This window comes from Phocoena sinus, chromosome 8, assembly GCF_008692025.1.
Source record: "Phocoena sinus isolate mPhoSin1 chromosome 8, mPhoSin1.pri, whole genome shotgun sequence".
NCBI classification, from domain to species: domain Eukaryota; kingdom Metazoa; phylum Chordata; class Mammalia; order Artiodactyla; family Phocoenidae; genus Phocoena; species Phocoena sinus.
Genome location: NC_045770.1, coordinates 14,496,950 through 14,517,312, shown reverse-complemented (window position 1 = coordinate 14,517,312; position 20,363 = coordinate 14,496,950). Strand labels below are relative to the sequence as shown.

The 20,363-nt window shown below is 51.1% G+C and overlaps 1 protein-coding gene across 3 annotated transcripts; it reads left to right on the top strand.

Moving 5' to 3' along the window:
* The first annotated feature begins 2,439 nt into the window (after positions 1–2,439).
* On the top strand, positions 2,440–16,573 carry IL10RA (interleukin 10 receptor subunit alpha). 3 transcript variants are annotated; one of them, XM_032639510.1, is made up of 8 exons: positions 2,442–2,594; positions 4,674–4,788; positions 5,393–5,583; positions 6,099–6,167; positions 6,660–6,829; positions 8,591–8,738; positions 10,758–10,879; positions 13,957–16,573. In XM_032639510.1, the coding sequence occupies exons 4-8, from the start codon at positions 6,119–6,121 to the stop codon at positions 14,881–14,883; spliced, it is 1,416 nt and encodes a 471-aa protein (XP_032495401.1). In that variant the 5' UTR covers positions 2,442–2,594; positions 4,674–4,788; positions 5,393–5,583; positions 6,099–6,118; the 3' UTR covers positions 14,884–16,573. The 3 variants fall into 3 exon arrangements, with proteins under 3 accessions (XP_032495399.1, XP_032495401.1, XP_032495400.1); XM_032639508.1 differs by lacking the exon at positions 6,099–6,167 and having other exon boundaries at positions 2,440–2,594; XM_032639509.1 differs by lacking the exons at positions 2,442–2,594; positions 4,674–4,788 and having other exon boundaries at positions 5,446–5,583; positions 6,099–6,233.
* The last annotated feature ends 3,790 nt before the right edge of the window (positions 16,574–20,363 follow it).

Sequence of the window (20,363 nt, the reverse complement as noted above, 5' to 3'; positions counted from 1 at the left end):
AAATGTATGTCATATGAATGAATGAAGAAATCCTGATCCTTCTGCAAAATGGTGAGCGGGAATAGACTTGTAAACTCTTACAACTCAACAAAACTAAAAGTAAAGACGACTTCAGAAAGACACAGCGCAGCATACTCCTTGTAAAGGTCAACGGGAACTAAGAAGTCATTTCAGACAGCAGCCACACCCTTGGGTCATGCCTGGGTACTTCTGAGCAATTGGCTAACTTTTAATCTCTCAGTTGAGCAACAGAGGGTACAAAAAAATATCCTCACACATTAAAAATCCTGGGACTCTTCCTCCAGGCTGATGTGAGTGTGGCAAGAGCTGTCCACTTAGGGTGGCCCTGACTGACCATGTGTCCTGCTGGGCTTGCACATACCACTCTTCACTATCCATGTGGCCAGTGCATCCCTGACCTTCACCGACCACCATCAAAAGATGAGGTCCTGGGCTTCCCTGGTGGCTCAGTGGTTAAGAATCCGCCTGCCAATGCAAGGGACACGGGTTGGAGCCCTGGTCCGGGAAGATCCCACATGCCACGGAGCAACTAAGCCCGTGTGCCACAACTACTGAGCCTGCGCTCTAGAGCCCGCGAGCCACAACTACTGAAGCCCATGCGCCTAGAGCCCGTGCTCCACAACAAGAGAAGCCACAGCAATGAGAAGCCCGCGCACCGCAGCGAAGAGTGGCCCCCGCTCGATGCAACTAGAGAAAGCCCGTGCGCAGCGACGAAAACCCAATGCAGCCAAAAATAAATAAATTAAATAAATAAAATTTTTAAAAAATGAGGTCTTGGGCTTCCCTGGTGGCGCGGTGGTTGAGAGTCTGCCTGCCGATGCACGGGACGCGGGTTCGTGCCCCGATCCGGGAAGATCCCACATGCCGCGGGGCGGCTGGGCCCATGAGCCGTGGCCGCTGAGCCTGCGCGTCCGGCGCCTGTGCTCCGCAACGGGAGAGGCCACAACAGTGAGAGGCCCGCGTACCGCCAAAAAAAAAATGAGGTCTTTCTAGTCCCAAGGTAGCTCTTCAGATACAGGATGGGACTTCCATCCCACCCACCGCCCCCCATACACACACATAGTCTGAAGCACATGCCACAACCCAACAACAGTGAAGTGGACAGTTTGTCTCCCATGCCCAGATACCTTCCGTGCACCTGGAGTGAAGTGTCAGATGAGCCAATTGACAGAGGTATGAGTGACTGATGACGTTTACCCAGTTCTTCCGAAGCACTATTACCCAGCAGGAAAAAAGAAAAAAATGTGGTGCTCCAAGGACAATGGTGCTTCAAGGACAAAGGACGACCCTGCCTGAAAAAGTGTCAGCGTTACACCCCCTACCGGACTCTTAATCGCCCTCCCCACCATGTTGCAATGGTTAGGAAATTTCTGAGCCCACCTGGGAAACGGGACCTGTCCCAAATAAGGAAAGGCATATGCCCTGTCCCACTCCCACCCTATAGAAGGAAGGTATATGTGCTTCGACCAATCAGTAAACGAAATTTTCACCTCGGGCCATTCCTTTGTTTTCTGGTTATAAAAACTGATCAATAGCACATGTTCTGGCTCGACTCTCCCGACTACTAGGAGGTCGACCCGCTGTTCTGGCGGCGACCCTTCCCTCTAATAAATTCTATATTCTTTACATTCTGCCTTGTGTCTGGAAATTCTTTTCCAACCCCCGTTCGGACCACGACAAAAAACCTCTAAACATGAGATTTCAGGCAGGCGAGGGAAACCAAAAAAGGCTGGAAGACGTCGTCGGCACCCCTTCCAAAATATTAAGCAGGTAGAGGACTGCCTATTTTACTGTTGGTTTAGCTCAGCCCTACATCAAGGTACTTGGCAGCTCCGAGGCTCCCACACGTGTCCTCTCACACATCCCCTGAGCACCTGAGACAATCTTCCCAACTCTGAGCAGCTGCGGATCCCAACCCTACTCTTCCGTAAAATTTGCTCTAACACCCTCACCCCACCTTCCGCACCCACAGGGACAAGGCTGTCCCTCGCCACCTGCACCTCAACAGACAAACACACACACACACACACACACACACACACACACACAGACAGACAGACACACACACACACACACAGACAGACACACACACACACACACACACACACACACACACACACACACACACCCTCCCTCTCCAGGCTACCCAGACCGCTTTCACCCTATTACACCGGGGGCCCCGGGAGGCGAGGAGGGTGAGAGTTGCCCAGAGCCCGGCCCCCGCCCCGGGACAGCATGCACAAGCCCTGCCCCTGCTTCCTCTCCACCTGCCTGGGCTGACCGCGCTCCGCAGCGGCTCTGGTTCCCTGACGCCGCGGCTCGGGCTCCCTGACGCCGCGGCTCGAGGGCGGGGCGTCTCGAGGCCCCGCCCCTATGACGTCAGCCTAGCGGGCGTGGCCTGGCAGGCGGTCGGAGGCTTCAGTCTCAGTCCCGCAGAGCGGCGACTGGAGGCAAGCATCCCGGCTCTGGCTTCTGCTCCCGCTCCGGAGGATGCGGCTCGACCAGGATGCTGCCGCGCCTGATAGTGCAGCTTGCGGCCCTCCTCAGCCTGCTCCTCGGCTTTCGCGCGCACGGTAAGGATCGGGGTCTAGCCCTGACCTCTCCGCGCCCGCCCCGCTCCCTCTCCTACCGGTCGTCACTCCTACATTAAAGTTCTGAGTCCCACGGAGAATCACATCTGGTTGGCCCTCTACGGAGAGGGGCACCCATTATCTCCCCACTCCCCGAATCTCCCTCATTCTGGCAAGCCTGGGTCTCAGGCTCACCCGTTGTGGACGTGGAAGAGACTGAGATTGACTAGGGGAGGGGGAAGTATGGATAGAGAAGTTAAATGACCCCCCCACCAAGTCACCGTCCACCCGCCTCCCTGTGAGTCATAAATTTACCCCTGGCTTTTTTGTTGTTCTAGTTCAAATGAAGAGACTGCTGGTCCCTCGGGGGAATTACTTTGATCTCAGTCTGACTCTACCTTCCCTTAGCTCTCCGATTAATCTGTTTCTGCCCCGTGCCATGTCACCCTATCTCAGCACTTTTCCCCCACTATTACCTGTCACCCCCATCGGATCATCCCTTCTCCTTCTTTAGCCCCCAGTGCTCTCCCACTGCCACCTGCCTCCCTCCTCCCTACTGCTACTCCTTAGCTCTCCTAACCCAGCCAGAAATCCTGGAAAGTTTCTGCAATTGAAAAGAATAAATCCTGAAGGGAGAAAATGAAAGGGCCGGAGCCGGAGGGACCAGGAGCGGAGGCAGGGAGAGCAGGGACTGAAACTGCTTCTACATGACGCCAGAATACGAAGTAAAACATGCAGTCACCATTCACATGATAGAGAGCTGAGCTGGGGATGTGCAGCCCAAACACCACAATGACCCACTGTGTTTTTCACTTTCCGTATACTGTTTTGAAATCGAGACACAGACTTGAGGATCAAAGACAGTATAAGAAAGAAAGCAAGGGACCGGGACAGATGTGCTTTCTAAGTGAGGATGACAGTCAGAAAAAAGAAGCATTATTAGAGAGATGATGAGAAGTTGGAGAACAAGGGAAGCCTGGGAGTCGCTGTCAGATGGAGAGACATTAAGGGATCGAGGAAGAGAGAAGAGGAGCTGAATGTGGGTATTGGCCTTGACGTACTTCATTGCATTCGATCGGCAAGACTCTTAAAGTAGGTGTATTTATCACATTCTTACAAATGAGAGAACAAGTTCAGGGAGGTTAAATGATTTGTCTGAGTCACACTAGCAAGTGCTAGTTTGAGGCTCTTGAAGTTAGTTTCCCATGGTAAGAGGTGCAGCTGGCTGTGAGGGGAACACAGGAGGTGGAGAGAGGCACTGGTACTTAGTATATATCACCTTGGAGCCAAGGATGCCAGCTCTTTGTGGAAACGTCCTCAGCCCAGTCTAAACCCAGGGCTGCCTGTCCTACTCAGCCTAAGGCTGCAGTAAAGCCCTCCTAGAAGTGGGGAGATGGGACAAGCACTCAGCTTGGGGTTCTGTGAAGAAAAACAGGTAGATGCCAACTAGCAGGATATCTGTGTACCCAAAGAACTGCAGAGAGGGGGGCCTTGGGCTAGAGCCAGGGCTGGGACCAGGGTGGGGACCAGGTGTGGGGATGGAGAGCAGGCCTTGGGATGGGGCTGGAGCAGGGACAGGGATTGGGCAGAGCCAGGGACCGGCTCATCAGAGAGCTCATTGTGGGCACATCTTAGCCCTCAGCCCCTGCTTGCTTGCCTGGGATGCATCACACCCACCTTGGCTCTTCTCAACCAGCACTTCTGCTTCTGATCACCTACAGCACAGGACAGTGATTTAAGGACACTATACTAGCTCTGGGATCAGACACATCTGGATTCAAAGGCCCACTCTACCGCTTACTACCCCATTGACCTTGGGCAAGTCACTTAACCTCTCTGAACCTTCATTTCTTCTCTGGTAAAATTGGGGTAATAAATGCCTACCTTGTAGGATTACTGTGATAATTAAATGAGACAATATATGTAAAGTACTTAGCTGAGTGCTCAGCTCAAGGTAAAGCGCTCAGTAAATGGGAGCTGTTAGAATGCCTGCCACCATCACCACCATCATCTCCTCCCTGGTGGGGAGGTGGAGGGGACCTCTGCTAGCTCTGGTACTGACACTGTTCTCCCTGCGGACAGAACTGCCTAGACCTTCATCTGCATGGTTTGAAGCAGAATTTTTCTACCACGTCCTCCACTGGACTCCCATCCCGAATCAGTCTGAAAGTACCTACTATGAAGTGGAACTCCTGCGGTAAGCAAAAGGGAGGATGGAGAAAGGAGGGAGGTGAGTGAGGGAGTGGGTGAGTCCATCCCCTTCTACCCACCCTGGCATGGGAAGATATCTGCCTTGTTACTGAAGTGACACCAGGAAGGACCCTGGCACATATCCATCAGTTGACAAGTACTGATCAAGTCTCATATGGGTGTAGGGTGCTGGAAGCTCGGGGGGAGAAAGCCAAGGTATTGCCTTTATCCTCAAGATTTTTCCATGTTATTGGAAAAACAGGAAAAGCATCCATAAGCCAGTTGGAGAACAAGGAAGGCCTAAGGACTACAGATGTAGTTGGGAGAAAGGCGGAATTGGGCTGTGTTGCAGGGAGTGGCAAGTCTTCCTGGATAAGTTGGCGTTTGAGCTACTCGTATTCCAATCTAAGGGTCTTCTAGAGCACAGAGAAATTGGTACAGAGTCCCAGAACCAAGGGAGATCCCCTTGCAACTAGATGCCTCGGACTAAAGGGAATACCCTGAGGGCTATACCATCATGAGAGCTCTCCCCTGGCCTCTTGCTTCCCTCCTAAAGGAGTTAGGTTTGAGCACAAGTTCCTCTCCCAATGCCTACCCCGCTATCTCCCCAGGTATGGAGTAGAGCCCATCTACTGGAACCCCATCCGCAGCTGTAGCCAGACCTTGGTGCTGTCCTGTGATCTCACCATGCAGACCCTGGACCTGTATCATAGCAATGGTTACCGAGCCAGAGTCCGGGCAGTGGACGGAGGCCAGCACTCAAACTGGACCTCTCCCAACACCCGCTTCTCTGTGGATGAAGGTGCTTTTCCTCCCCAGGACCTAGAACATGGCTTTCAGGGTCCTTTCCGGCTGGAAGCTCTAGTCTAGAACTTTTCTTTCCATTCCCATAGCTCGCCTCATCTGCCTGGCTTCCTGGCTGGGGATTTAGTTGCCCAAACAAGCCTGAGTCAGGACTTTGGAGAAGGTTTAGATGAAAATAGCCAAGTTATTCAAGATTTAAAAGGGAACTGGAGTTGTTTATCCTACAGAAGAGAAGTCTGGGGGTGAGTTGGGGCAGCTGAGTCACGAGGGTCAGGTTGGTGTACTTGTAGGGTTCTGGGAGGGGAAGCAAATCCATAAGCACTCAGCATAGGGCAGCAAGCTGGAGGCAGAATTTCGATCAGGTCCTCCTCCCTTTAAGAATGAATTCCTCGGGGTCAGGGTGTGAGGCTTTGAAGCAGGGAGGTGCTATTGAAGCAAAGTTGGGAGTTTCTCTCTGCAGAGAGAGGAGAAAAGAATAAGCCCCAAATGTGATGGGATTCTTTCCTTCTGCAGATTGGGACTGACTGTGCTCTATGTGTGTGGCAAGGCTGCTCTGCAGAATTCAGAATGATGCTCTTGGAGGTCATTGTCTCCCAAATGCCTGCCCACAGGCCGGTACTCCACTGGCTGCAGAAACATCACTGAAGAGTGTGTTTAAAAGAGCCATTTCCTGGGCTTCCCTGGTGGCGCAGCGGTTGAGAGTCCGCCTGCTGATGCAGGGGACACGGGTTCATGCCCTGGTGTGGGAAGATCCCACATGCTGCAGAGTGGCTGTGCTCCGCAGCGGGAGAGGCCACAATAGTGAGAGGCCCACATACCGCAAAAAAATAAAAAATAACAAAAATAGACCTTTCCAGAGCCCAGCTTCCAAAATTCAGATTCACTGTGTCTTGAGTGGGTCTGGGCATCTGCGTTTTTAACATGCTCCCCAGGATATCCTTATGTTCTGCCAGGTTGAGAAACCTGTAGCCCAGGTTTTAGGGTGGGTAAAGCTTGACCCTGGAGGCCAGGTATGGATGGGGTGCCCAGGCCCTCCCCAGCCTGCAGGCCTCATGGTTTTGTCTCCCGACTCAGTGACTCTGACAGTTGCCGGCGTGAAGCTAGAGATGCACGATGGCATCATCTTTGGGGTGATCCAGCTCCCCAGGCCCAAGATGGCCCCTGCAGGCGACACATATGAAAGCATCTTCCACAACTTCCGGGAGTATGAGATTGAGGTTCGCAAGGTACCAGGACAATATAAGGTATGGGATTCCCCAAGGCCAGGCTTCCCTGTCACCTGGGCCGGAAGTGACTTCTGTACCCCTGGGGAAGTTTTCCAGCAGAGTCGAGAGAGCTTGTGGGGCAAGTGGGGGGAGCCAAGATGGCCTGAGCCCTCAAACCTGTGCTTCTGCCAGGTGGCAGGGAAGACAGTGCCCGCTAGGTGTCAGGCAGCGCAGGAGACATTATAACTATTGCTTCCAACCCCCTTGCAGGTGGGGATTTTATTCCATGTTATAGATGGCAAAATGAAGCTCTCAGAGGCTATGAAAATGCCCAAGCACACTCCCATAAATGGGGGATCTGGAATCTGCAAAATCCATCCTCTTTCCTTTCAACCACAGTTGATTCTAGCCTCTTCTGGGATGGTCCTCAGTATCTATAAAATACTTCCTTTTTGCGTCTTTTTTTTTTTTTAACATCTTTATTGGAGTATAATTGCTTTACAATGTTGTGTTAGTTTCTGCTGTATAACAAAGTGAATCAGCTATACGTATACATATATCCCCATATCCCCTCCCTCTTGCGTCTCCCTCCCACCCTCCCTATCCCTCCCCTCTAGGTGGTCACAAAGCACCCAGCTGATCTCCCTGTGCTATGCGGCTGCTTCCCACTAGCTATCTATTTTACATGTGGTAGTGCTTATATGTCAATGCCACTCTCTTACTTCGTCCTAGCTTACCCTTCCCCCTCCCCGTGTCCTCAAGTCCCTTCTCTACGTCTGCGTCTTTATTCCTATCCTGCCCCTAGGTTCTTCATGACCATTTTTTTTTTTTTTTTACTTTCCATGTATATGTGTTAGCATACGGTATTTGTTTTTCTCTTTCTGACTTACTTCACTCTGTATGACAGACTCTAGGTCCATCGACCTCACTACAAATAACTCATTTCGTTTCTTTTTATGGCTGAGTAATATCCCATTGTATATACGTGCCACATCTTCTTTATCCATTCATCTGTTGATGGACACTTAGGTTGCTTCCATGTCCTGACTATTGTAAATAGAGCTGCAGTGAACATTGTGGTACATGACTCTTTTTGAATTATGGTTTTCTCAGGGTATATGCCCAGTAGTGGGATTGCTGGGTCATATGGTAGTTCTATTTTTAGTGTTTTAAGGAAACTCCATACTGTTCTCCATAGTGGCTGTGTCAACTTACATTCCCACCAACAGTGTAAGAGGGTTCCCTTTTCTCCACACCCTCTCCAGCATTTATTGTTTGTAGATTTTTTGATGATGGCCATTGTGACCTGTGTGAGGTGATACCTCATTGTGGTTTTGATTTGCATTTCTCTAATGATTAGTGATGTTGAGCCTCCTTTCATGTGTTTGTTGGCCATGTGTATGTCTTCTTTGGAAATGTCTGCTTAGGTCTTCTGCCCATTTCTGGATTGGGTTGTTTGTTTTTTGATATTGAGCTGCGTGAGCTGCTTGTATATTTTGGAGATTAATCCTTTGTCAGTTGCTTCATTTGCAAATATTTTCTCCCATTCTGAGGGTTGTCTTTTCGCCTTGTTTATGGCTTCCTTTGTTCATTTTCGTTTTTAATACAAACTAAATCATGGTAATCACAGAGATCTTGGGCTGCCTCGATAATGCAGGGTTTTTTATCTTAGAAAAAGACCACTAAAGGGGGTTGGCCTTCAGTGCTTTAGAGCATCTCTAAAGGCCCCTTCGGCTCTCAGCTTGCATGTGGCATGGAACAAGGATATCGTGTTTACTGCTCTGATTGTTTTCGTTTCAGTCCCATGACAAGATAAAACATGAAAACTTTAACCTCCCAGTCCCGAGAGGGGTGGGAGAGTTCTGTGTCAGGGTGAAACCATCTGTCAGCTCCCGAGTGAACAAGGAGGTCTGGTCCAAGGAGGAGTGCATCGTGCTCACCCCACAGTGTGAGTTGGTCAGGGCTGCTGTCTGGGCAGAAGGGAGGCAGGAAGGGCCTCTCACGTCTGAAAAGCATTCCACTGAGGGCTGCCGATGTGGGGCACTGTGCTAGGTGCCCCCCAACTGCGACACAGCTCTCCATCCTCACACAGCTCTATGAAAGAGCTCCTATTGTCCCCATTTTAGAGATGCAGAAACTGAGGCTCAGTACCTATAAGCAACTTCCAGGGTGTGGCCACAAAGCCAGGTCTCCCAGTTCTGCGGGTGCTCCCACTGGAGCCCAGCTGCACTCCCAGGAGCCCTTCTGCAGCTCTCCTCAGCCAGCTGTGGTGGTTCCTGTTTGTTACATTCCTCTGCTGTCTTTTCTTAGAGCTGGGGGCACCAAGGGCTTCTCCGACCTTCCCCTCCTCCCCCTCAGAGGAAAGCAGAACTGAGCTGACTCCTCCCCGCCACAGCTGCAAAAGTCAGCAAATACTGTGCCAGGCTCTCAGCCCAGTGCTGGAAAGGGGAGGGAGGGAAGGGAATATGGCACGTGAAGGCTGTGGTTCTGCCCACAAGGATCTTACAGTCTGGCTGGGAAGACAGGGTGTGCCCAGAGCAGGCTGTAACTAGCTACTCAGGACAACATATGTCAAGTGCCCAGCGAATCATGCCAACTGTCAGTGCGCCGGGAGTGCCCGGTCCAGTGTGGGCAGCGTCCAGCAATGACCGGAGGGACTCCTTACTTTTCTGCAGTACATTTCAGTTTATGGCAGACACGCACAAACTCATTGTCATTTCACTCACTCTGCCTTACTGAAGCAGAGGAAGGCACCATCCGTGTGCCAGGCGGCCTTAAGAGCTTTTCAACATCCACTCACTGATATAGAAGTAGTTTCGTATACAGGTCTAGGTTCAAATCTCAGCGTCGTCACTTATGACATATATGACCTTCGGCAACTTGCTTAACCCCTCTGGGTCTCAGGATGCGAACCTATAAAAATAGGGACGATAATAGTATCCACCTCCTAAGGTGGTTATAAGAATCAGGTGACATTGTACAGTAGTCCCCCCGCTTATCTGAAGGGCATACGTTCCAACACCCCCAGTGGATACCTTGAAAGCATGTATATATACTATGTTTTTTCTCTATACATACATACGTATGACAAAGTTTAGTTTATAAATTAAACAAAAATTTAAGAGAATGCCCAAATTGACAACATCACTACTCTTGCACTTTGGGGCCATTATTGAGTAAAATAAGGGTTACTTGAACAAAAGCACGGGATACCACAACAGTCCATCTGATAACTGAGGCAGCCACTAAGTGACTCACGGGTGGGATCTGCTGGACAGAGGGATGATTCATGTCCCGGGCCAGACAGAGTGGAGCAGTGTGGGATTTCATCATGCTACTCAGAACGGCACACAATTTAACTGATGCATTGTTTATTTCTGGAAATCTTCCACTTAATGTTTTTGGACCACAGTTGAACACAGGTAACTGAAACCACGAAAAGCAAAACCACAGATAAGGGGGGACTATTATAAAGGGCTTGGTTCGTGGCAAGTGCTGTGTGCTTCACAACCATCTATGAGGTAGGCACTATTATTTTGCCCATTTCGTGGATGGTAAAACTAAGGCTCAGACAGGCTAACTAACTTGTACACAGCCTCACAGCTAGTAAGTGGTAGAGCTGGGATTTGAACCCAGGTCTGGCTGCTCCCAAAGCCTCCCTTCTTACCTGCTGTACCATCCTGCCCCACCACTATGTATGCCTTCATGTGAGTTTTGTGCAGAGAGCTGGAGGCCATGTGTCTAGTGAGGGAATCCTTCAGGGCAGAGGTTGGAGGGCCAGGCAGGGACTCCCAAGAATCCTGGCATGGCCTCCAGAGTTGTGGCCTAGAGGTAACCTGGGGGGGATGTGGGGGGTGTCACTCGGCCCCTCACCGAGAGGCTCCTGAGAGGGGCCATGGGATCCTCGGGGACTGCCCCTCCATATCCCATGGAACCAGGCTATAAACCCATCTCTCTGGGCCCACAGATTTCACCGTGGCCAACCTCAGCATCTTCTTCACCTTTGTGCTGCTGCTCTGTGGAGCCCTGGCCTTCTTCCTGGCCCTCCAGCTGTATGTGCAGCGCCGGGGGAAGCTGCCCACCGTCCTGGTGAGTCTCACGGGGAGGCCACTGCCCCATCCTTCCCGGCCCCACCAGGACTCCGGGAGGCAGGGAGAACCCTCCCAGGCAGGCCGTGTACCCTCAGCCCTGACGTGGGGGCGGAGGGAAGGCTTGAATGCCAAGCCCAGCACGGAGAATGTTGCCTTATAGTGGCCCAGATAAGACACAGTAATCCCAACCCGCCATGCGCCATTTTGTTACTATTTGCCAATAACTGGCCACAAACCAGCCCCTGTGCATTAGTACCTTGGAGTCAGGTAGTTATAGCCTCACTTTACAACTGAGGAAACTGAGGCATAGAGAGATTGTTACATGCAGAGGGTCCCACAGCCAGGAAGAGTCAGGGCCGGAGCCCAGCCTTTCCCATCCCTAGAGGCTGGCGATGGGTGCTCTGGAACAGGCAGACAAAGGGCTGCTGTCAGTGTGGGAGAGAGCAGAGCGGAGAGGTGATGCTGAGAGGCGAGCATCTCCGGACCTTCCCACAGCCTATCCCCTTGCTACACAGTGCGGACAAACACCGCATTTGTAGTCAGCCGGCCTCCAAAGTTCAGCTTGCCACATTGAGCAGCATTTCCAGACCACAGCCCGTCTCTGGCCTGGGATTCAGACTGGACCAAAGGTGGTCCCCACAGCTGACATTACTGTGATGGTCGAGGGCTCAGCTGTAAGGGTGGGCTCCTTCAGGGAGACCAGGGCCCAGGGAAGCTCACAGCTGGAAGGGGACCCTCCACAAGGATCCCAGGATCTCTAGGAAAAATAAGGAGAGAGACAGAGGCCCTCTGAAATTATTTTGAGTAAGAACTCTGGGATGGGGATGGAGGGGAGAGAAGAGGGGTGGGGCTGCCTGGTGAGTGCACCAAGGAACCTGCCCTCAGGGATGGGTAACTAGACAGCAGAGTGGTAGGAAAGGACCACTGGATGGGAGAGTCTTAGTTGGACTTGGGAAAAGGCATCTAGAAAGAGAGAGGTAGCTACTGAGTTACAGTTACCAAGCAAATGCAACGTGCAAAATGTTGTACGGAAGCAGCTGAGTAATGTGGCCACTGGTCCCAAGGGGCTTGATTACGTCTGGTGGGGCAGCCAACGAATCAACTATTAAGTTTAATGCAAACCAGTGAAATGGACATAGATGCAAAAATGCCAAAGGAGATGACAAGCAACCTCTGTTTTTTTTGTTCTTTCTGAACATTTGGATCACAGAATTGACTTGTCCTCATGAGTTTTTTCGTCCTCAAGATAAATACAGCCCAGTTTCCTTCCTCTAACGATCACAGCCATTACTAACTTTATAAATAACTGAGAGAGCACAAAGCACCTTCACATGCACTTGCTTGCTCTCATTCATTAGCTGCTTTGATCTGATCTTCAATGATTATCAAAGTAAAGCATTGTTAAACAAGTGGGGATTACAAATCAGGACAGTTGAGTACCAATTCCAGATTTATTTGTTCTTTGCTGCTGTGTGACACTGGGCAAGTCATTTAACTTCTCTGAGGTTCAGTTTTCTCCTCTAGGAAATAGAGATAATAATACTTCTTTAGAGAATTATTAGAGAGTAAAACTCAATTCACCAAGTGTTTATTGAGTGCTTTCTCTGTACCAGGCACTGTTCTAAGTATTTTACATGCATGAACCACAACTTGAGAAGGCAGTACTGTCATTACTTCCATTTTGCATAGGAGGAACTAAAGCACAGAGAGGATAAATGATTTGGCCAAGGTGACACAGCTGATAAGAGGCAGACCTGGGATTTGAACCCGTGAAGTCTGGCTCCAGAATACACATCCTTAGTCACCAAGCCACACGATATCAATAGGGATCCAACCAATAAGAGTTGCATTAGAGTCATCACGTACAAAAGGAACAAGGGCAGATGTGCAACAGTGAGTCAGTAAGTCAGTCAACAAACCTTTGGAGTGCCTACTATGTGCCAGCTCAGTTCAAGCTCTGGGAACAGAGTGGCCCATAAGAACAGACGACTCCTGCCCTCAAGGAGTTTCTGTTCTGTTGGGGTTGGGGACTGTGTGTGTGTGTGTGTGTGTGTGTGTGTGTGTGCATGTGGGGGCACAGAAAACAAAAAAATAACTCCAGGAACTAAGTGCTAGGAAAAAATAAACTGGGTTAATGGGAAGAGAATGTCTGGAGCACTGCTTTAGCAAGGGTGATTGGGAAAGTCTCTCTGAGGAGATGACATCTGAATTGAGACCTGAACGATAAGGAGGATACAGCCATACAAAGTGCTAGGAGAAGAGTGTTCCAACCAGGAGTAGCCTGTGCAAAGGCCCTGAGACAGCACTGTCCAGAGCAAAAGGAACACCAGTGCGGCTGGGGCACAAGAGCAAGGGGGAGAGAGGTTAAGTGACTTCCCTGGGCCTCTGGGCAATTAATGGGGAGCGAGGCCCCCTCAGCTGCTAGCTCTGTTTGTTTCACTGCCCCACGCTGCAGCGAGGCTGTGTTTATGTGAGTCACTCAGGGAGTGAAGAAATTAACTCGGTGTCTCACATCCAGCTTTATAAGAGCTGAAATGAATAACATGGGACAGGATAGGACAGGACAATACAATAGATCACAGTGCACAGGTAGTAACGATAAGTATTATCTTGTGAAATTGGTTTCAATCATATATGAGTTATATATTTATGGGCTATTTATATACAGGTTATTGTGTAACGTATTTCTTACTTGGGGTCATAGTGAAAAAAAGTCTGAAACACATTTCTAGATCTCAGCGGGTCCAGCCTGCTTTCGGGTTTGAAAAGCACTGCTGATGGAGCCTCCTGAGAATGTTCACCTTTCCCTGCAGCCTCCCATTCTGCCTGTCATTCTGTCTGAACTCCGAGAATACAGGCTTCTTAGGTACCTGGCCTGAGTCAAACTGAGAATTGCATGAGGAGGAAAACTCAATTCTGAACCAAAACCGAAAGGACAAGTGGCAGTGTACTCCAGGCTCTGCAGGACCCCTCTGTTGGAGCAGTACCTCCTGAACCCCTGGCCTCCCCTGGCCACACTGGGGCGGGTTCCTGCGGGTGACCCTCCCACCCCTCACTCTACCCTCTCCTCCCCAGGTCTTCAAGAAGCCCAGTCCCTTCAGCCTCATCAGCCAGCTTTCCTGCCCAGAGACCCAAGACACCATTCATCCCCTCGATGAGCAGGCCTTCCCCAAGGTGTCCCCAGAGCTGAGGAACTCGGAGCTGCACGGCAGCACAGACAGTGGCTTCAGCAGTGCCAAGCCATCCCTGCAGACTGACGAGCCCCAGTTCCACCTCCCTGCCCCCCACCCCCAGGCTGGGGGTACTTTGGGAAAGGGGGCGCCCCGGTTGCCAGAGGACAGCTGCAGTAGCGGCGGCAGCAAAAGTACAGACAGTGGGATCTGCTTGCAGGAGCCCAGCCTGAGTCCTGGCACGGAGCCCAGCTGGGAGCCGCAGGCGGGGAGCGACAGCCAGGACCAGCTTGACAGTGGCATTGGCCTGGTCCAGAACCCTGAGGGGCGGCCTGAGGATGTTCAGGGTGGCTCAGCTTTGGGCCATGTGAGTCCCCTGGGACCGGAGGTGGCTGCGGGAGAAGACCCAGCTGCAGGGGCCTGCCAGGGCTACCTGAAGCAGACCCGGTGCCCGGAGGAGAGGGCAGCCGAGGCAGGCGGCCTGGAAGAAGAGTCCTCCTCAACAGATGGCCTTGGCCCCAAATTCAGGACATGCGTGGATGCTGAGGCGGACTGGCCTCTACCAGCCCTGGCCAAGGGCTATTTGAAACAGGACCCCCCAGAAATGACTCTCACTCCCTCAGGGGCCCCAGCTGGACAGTGGAACCCACCAACTGAGGATTGGTCACTCCTGGGCTTGACCCGCTGTGGTGACCTTGGAGCATCTGACTGGAGCTTTGCCCACGACCTTGCCCCTCTGGACTGTGTGGCAGCCCCAGGCGGTCTCCTGGGCAGCTTTGACTCAGACCTGGTCGCCCTGCCACTGATCTCCAGCCTGCACTCAAGTGAGTGACTCAGGCCAGAGGGCTGCTTTTGGTTTCCGCTGCACCCTGCCTGGACCCAGAGGGGCCCCAGGGGATGAAAGTGAAGAACGAGGCCAGTCTGGGCACTTTTCTGCAAGCGTAGTGAGGCCAGCGCCAGGCCTGGTAAGAGTCCAGGGCAGGAGGACACTAAACTAGCACAGGGTACATATGTGGCATTGGCCTCCTCCGCAGACGGGGCCCTGCAGACTCTGGCAGAACTGAGAAGGGCAGGGCAGAGATCTCCACCTCCCTGGGACGCTTCCCATATTGTAAAGGACTGCTTGCTCAGGGGAATCATGGGGCCTTTTGGAGTTGTGGTGAGGCCACCAGGCTGAAGTCAGCTCAGAGAGCCAGGCCGCCCTGCTGAGGCCAGCCATGTGTCAGGGCCTCCAGCAGGATAGAGGGTTGAGAGGATGGAAGCTTCAGGGCCTCGCTGCAGGGGCCATTTCTAGGAGGTAAAAGAGGGAGCAGGGGTCAAAGGGAGCTGAGATGCAGAAGGGGGCTTCTGGCTCAGAATCCAGTGCTCTGGGGATGGCTTGTGTCCATCTGCAGACAGCACCCTCTTTCAAGCAAATAGAGCAGCATCCCCCTGGGGCACTTGGAGTGGCCAAGCCATGCACTACCCTCACCCTGCTGCCCACACCATCTTGCTGACGGTACCAGCGAAACCATGGGTGTTTGTACTGGTCAAAACTCAGGCCTTCAGGTGGCCTCTAGGCTTGGACGCCACCTTATCTGCCCAAGAGGGTCAGGGTTAGGACCTGCACTGTGTTTGCTGCTGACATCCAGCTATAGGACAGGACACTGGGGTAGGGTCTCTGTTCAATGATCAGCTGTGCGACCTTGGGCCAGCCACTTCTCGGAGGGCCTCAGTTATCCCATCTGTGACGTAAAGAATCTCTAGGGGACCCTTCTAGATGGATGGATGATAGCCAAGCTGGCTTCTGGGGTAACATCTCCCACCCCAACTGACCCTGGGTGGGGAGGAAGCCATGCCTTCACAGAGCTGGCTTCTTTCCCATGCCGCAGGCTAACTGATGTAGCAAGAGTGCATGGCATTGTGCTGAGAGAACAACCAGACCCTGGGCCCAGAGAGGGGGCAGGTGTGGGCCCTGCTTCCCCACAGTCAGTTTAGAATCTGTCTGCAAAGCCAGTTTACCATCCGTGGGCAGGGAACCTGGGAGGGGTGATAGGCCTGGGGCGTGCCCACCGCCCAAGTCATCCTCGGCCCTGTGTTCTCCGTGGCATTCTGGGAATAGACATCAGGCCCAGGGAATCCAGCCAGAGCCCCTTCCACTCTGCCAGGAAGCTCGTAGGCGCCAGTCCGATAATAACTCCCTCTAGAAACAGGCTTGAAGGAGGGGTTTCTCAGCGTTTCCTTGGAAGGTTTATTTATTTATTTTCTTCATTTATTTATTGAAAAGGCAGCAAGATACAGGGAAAGAGTTCTGGGTATTTTGATAGCCTAGGAGTTCTCATTCCGATTTCACTGTTTCTAGACGTGTGACCTTGAGAAAGCCACTTTTCCTCATCTGTGAAACCAGAAAACGTTGTCTGACTTGTTTCATTCATAAGGGTGTGAGGTTCCACTGAGGACGAGGATGTGAATGTGCCTTGAACACAGGCTCTGTAAATGAGTGACGTGTTCTTTCTTCCAATAAATTGTCAGAACCACAGGAATCTTGGGAAACCAATCAGATTTCTGATGACACAGTGGCTGGTAGAGGCATCAAGTTGTTGACGATCGAGAATGATAATGAGTAGATGTGCGATGTCACTTTAAGCTACCAAGACTGAGGACTTAGGCTCAAATCAGGTCCAAGTCGTCATGTTAACGTTTATTTTCTGTGACCTTGGGCAAGTTTCTTACTAAGTTCCAGTTTCTTCATCTATAAAATGGGAATAATCATTCCTTATGGGGATGTCAGGAGGTTTAAATGAGATCACACATGAAGAGTTACATTTAAAGCTGTATAGGGAAATGGACAGTTTTTCTTGGAAACAGGTGAAAATGAAAGAGATCATGAAAAATGTATGTTATGTAATGAAATTGCTGAAAGAGTACGTGAGGAAAGATAATGAATGCAACGTAAGGTATAGAGCATGTAATGTAATGAGAGGTAATGAAAATGAGTGTAAGTGAAAGAGATGCAGAGGGTTCTTCAAGAAGACTGAAAAGGAAACAGTGGGACAGAAAACACTATCTTTTGGGCTTCCCTGGTGGCGCAGTGGTTGAGAGTCCGCCTGCCGATGCAGGGGACATGGGTTCGCGTCCCGGTCTGGGAAGATCCCACATGCCGCGGAGCGGCTAGGCCCGTAAGCCATGGCCGCTGAGCCTGCGCGTCCGGAGCCTGTGCTCTGCAACGGGAGAGGCCACAACAGTGAGAGGCCCGTGTACTGCAAATAATAATAATAATAATAATGTTAAAGAAGTAACGGATTTAAAACTAAAAACAAACAAAAAAAAAAAAAAAAAAAAAAAGAAAACACTATCTTTTGGATGTGAATTCTGACAACTTGAAAGGAGACCCGACAGCCCCTCCCTTCCAGGCAGACAGCAGACCAGGCATTCCTGGAGCCCCGCCGGCTGCTCCCCGCAACGTGGAAGTGTGTCCCAGCAGCGCTTCTCGTAAGTGCAGAAGCCATCTGCATTCAATTCTAAAAGCAGCCTCCCCCTTCCACAAAAAGCCACGTGTGGGTTTCAGGCTCTCCCCGAGCTCAGCCCAGCCGGTGGAGCAGACCCAGGGCTTGGGGCCTGAGTTTGGGGTACACTTTGCTCTTTGTCGCAGCCTGGATCCTCCAGGAGGTGGTCGGGGACACCACATCTCTGTTCCCCTGTGTCATCTCTGATGATGCCTCTCCCCTTTTACTCTGAGAAAATAACCAGTTCTGGGGAAGCATTGATCCTGTCATCTTCAGAGAACTTGACTAATCTTATACCGTTTGGGACCTGCTCAGACTTTTGCCCCGAAGGCCTCCTTGTCAAATTGGTGTATGGGGTTGGTCACTTCCTCCTGGAAATGAGTGTTGGAGATGGCGTCTGCCCAAGGGCAAGGCCTCTGGGGCAGGTTGGATGAAGCCTGGCTGAGACATGAATAGGAAGTTTCAGAGAGTAAGAGGAATCCCTCTCAAGGAACTGAGGCCAGTTTGGATGGAAGAGAGGAAGCATGGAGTAGTTCAAGGGAGAGAGTGGAGTCCAAGCACGTGAGCTCTTGCAGCAGGCTTCCCTTACGTGGAAGGAGTAGGAGTTTGTGCCGGGTCTCCTCCTCTTTTGAGCTGCTTTCTGACCACCCAGCACGGCCAGGGCCATGGGGTAAACTGAGAGAGTTCTTCCAAACAGCAGTGAGACACTGCCAGGCTTCTTGGGAATTTGGAATGAAGTCTCCAAGAGATGGCCCCGTTTGTCCCTACACTGAGAAACCTCCTTCGAGGGCTTTTCTAAGCTGAAGGATGGGTGATTCTGCATTTCTATGAGCTAATGGAACTTCCTCTTAGTAAGGAGATGGGGAGTGGGCATTCTACTGAACTCTGTTTTCCCGAGTTTGTAAATAGCTATAGTCAAAGAGTCTGCCTCGTCTTTCCCCAAAGATCTCTATCCCTCCCCACCCCACTCCCAATGCACACACGGTCACAGGACACACACCACCCCTGAGACGGTCCCACCCACTGCACTGAATGGAGCCCACAGGGCAGTGCAGGTGGAGGGTCGCTGAGTCCCGCCCACGAACGGCAAAGAAGGGGGTCTTGCTGTGCCCACCTGGGACAGCACACTGGTAACCACGTGAGGTAGTTCTAGCAGTTAAGGCTGATTTTATCAAACCCCAGTCTAGAGGACACTAGGTACTAGAAGGCATGACTCATCTATTTCCTGTAGTGCTCATGGGTTTGGGGGTTTCTTTTAAAGCAAATCCACAATTAAAAATTTGTTATTAATCATTTATGATCACTTTTGTTGATGAGCCACCACACCTCAATATCAGCTTGATCTTAACTTCATTTTCACTCCCGTAAACATTCAAAAAGCGTGCTGGGGCCCAGTAAACACCGACAAGGGTTGGGTGAGGTGAAATTTGTGTTTTAGAAAGATAACCCTGGTCAGTACACAACAGGGTCAATACACCCTGGCATGAGTCAGAAGGAACCAGGCAGAATGCAGGGTGAACTGTTGGAGGCATTCCTTGTCGGCATTTCATTTCTTCAAGAAACACATTATTAAGCGTGTACTATGTGCCCAACATGGCACTCGGCCCTGGGTCCAGAGTGGTGAACAAAAGATGTGCAGCTTCATGGAGGGCACCTCTGCTTATGAAGATAATCACCAAGCTACTCAACAGACTAACACACACATTACTATAATCAGTGATAAGTGCCATCATGGAAACTAATGTCCACACACGAGATGGAGGCAAGCAGCAGAGAAACTGAACAGGAGGTTGTATTAGTCGGCTCAGGCTGCTAAAACAAAATACCGTGCTTCAACAACACCACAGTTATTTCTCACTGTTCTGGAGGCCAGGATGTCCAAGACCAAGGTGTTGGCAGGTTCATTTCTTGGTGAGGGCTCTCTTCCTGACTTGCAGATGAGGCTAAAGATTCATGATGGCCCCTTCTCCTTCTCCTTCCATAGTGGGATGGGATGGGGGTAGGGGTGGTAGAGAGCTCTGGTTTCTCTCCCTCTTCTTGTAAGGATACTTTTTCCACTGTGAGGGATCCTCTCTCACAATCTCATCTAACCCTAATCACAAAGGCCCCACCTCCTAATACCAGCACATTAGGGGTTAGGGCTTCAACATATGAATGGGAGGACCACAAACATTCGGTCCATGACAGAGGCTTAAACAATAATCCAATTAAATGAGCAGGGACAGTGGGAAGAGAGGAAGTGACAGATTCAAAAGACAATTTGAAGGGAGAATTGGCAAGACTTGATGACAACCTGGAGTGAGAGAAACAGGAATCAGAGGTACTAATCATACTTCAATGTGGATGATGAGAAAAGTGAAATATGGCCGTGGAAGGGAGACATGGGCGTGGGGGAAAAGGGGAGATGCTGAGTTCTGGAGTTGATATGACAGGTCAGCCAAGGAGGCGATCCTCCAGCAGTTGGCAAGGCAGGCCTGGCACTGGGTGAGGGCTCAGAGCTGAGGATTCGGATATGAAAGCGTTTGTGCTATGACCCACTTAGGTCAAGTTCTCATTCAAAGGTATGGAGAAGACCACCAAGCTCCTCTGCAGCCAATATACAGTTAAAATACTCACCTCATGATCGCCCAACTAGAGGAAAAGCAGGCTGCCATTCCTCTGCTCTTAGCCATGCCTATGCTGGGCACCTGTCTTGCAGACCCCACCGTCATTGGTACCATGTTGTTCCTTGGACAATCACAGCCCATCACAAGGGTGAAGCTGAGGGTTTTTAGTAAATCAGCTGATCTGTAGGGCTGGTTAGCTCTGGAGTAGGCACAGGGAGGGG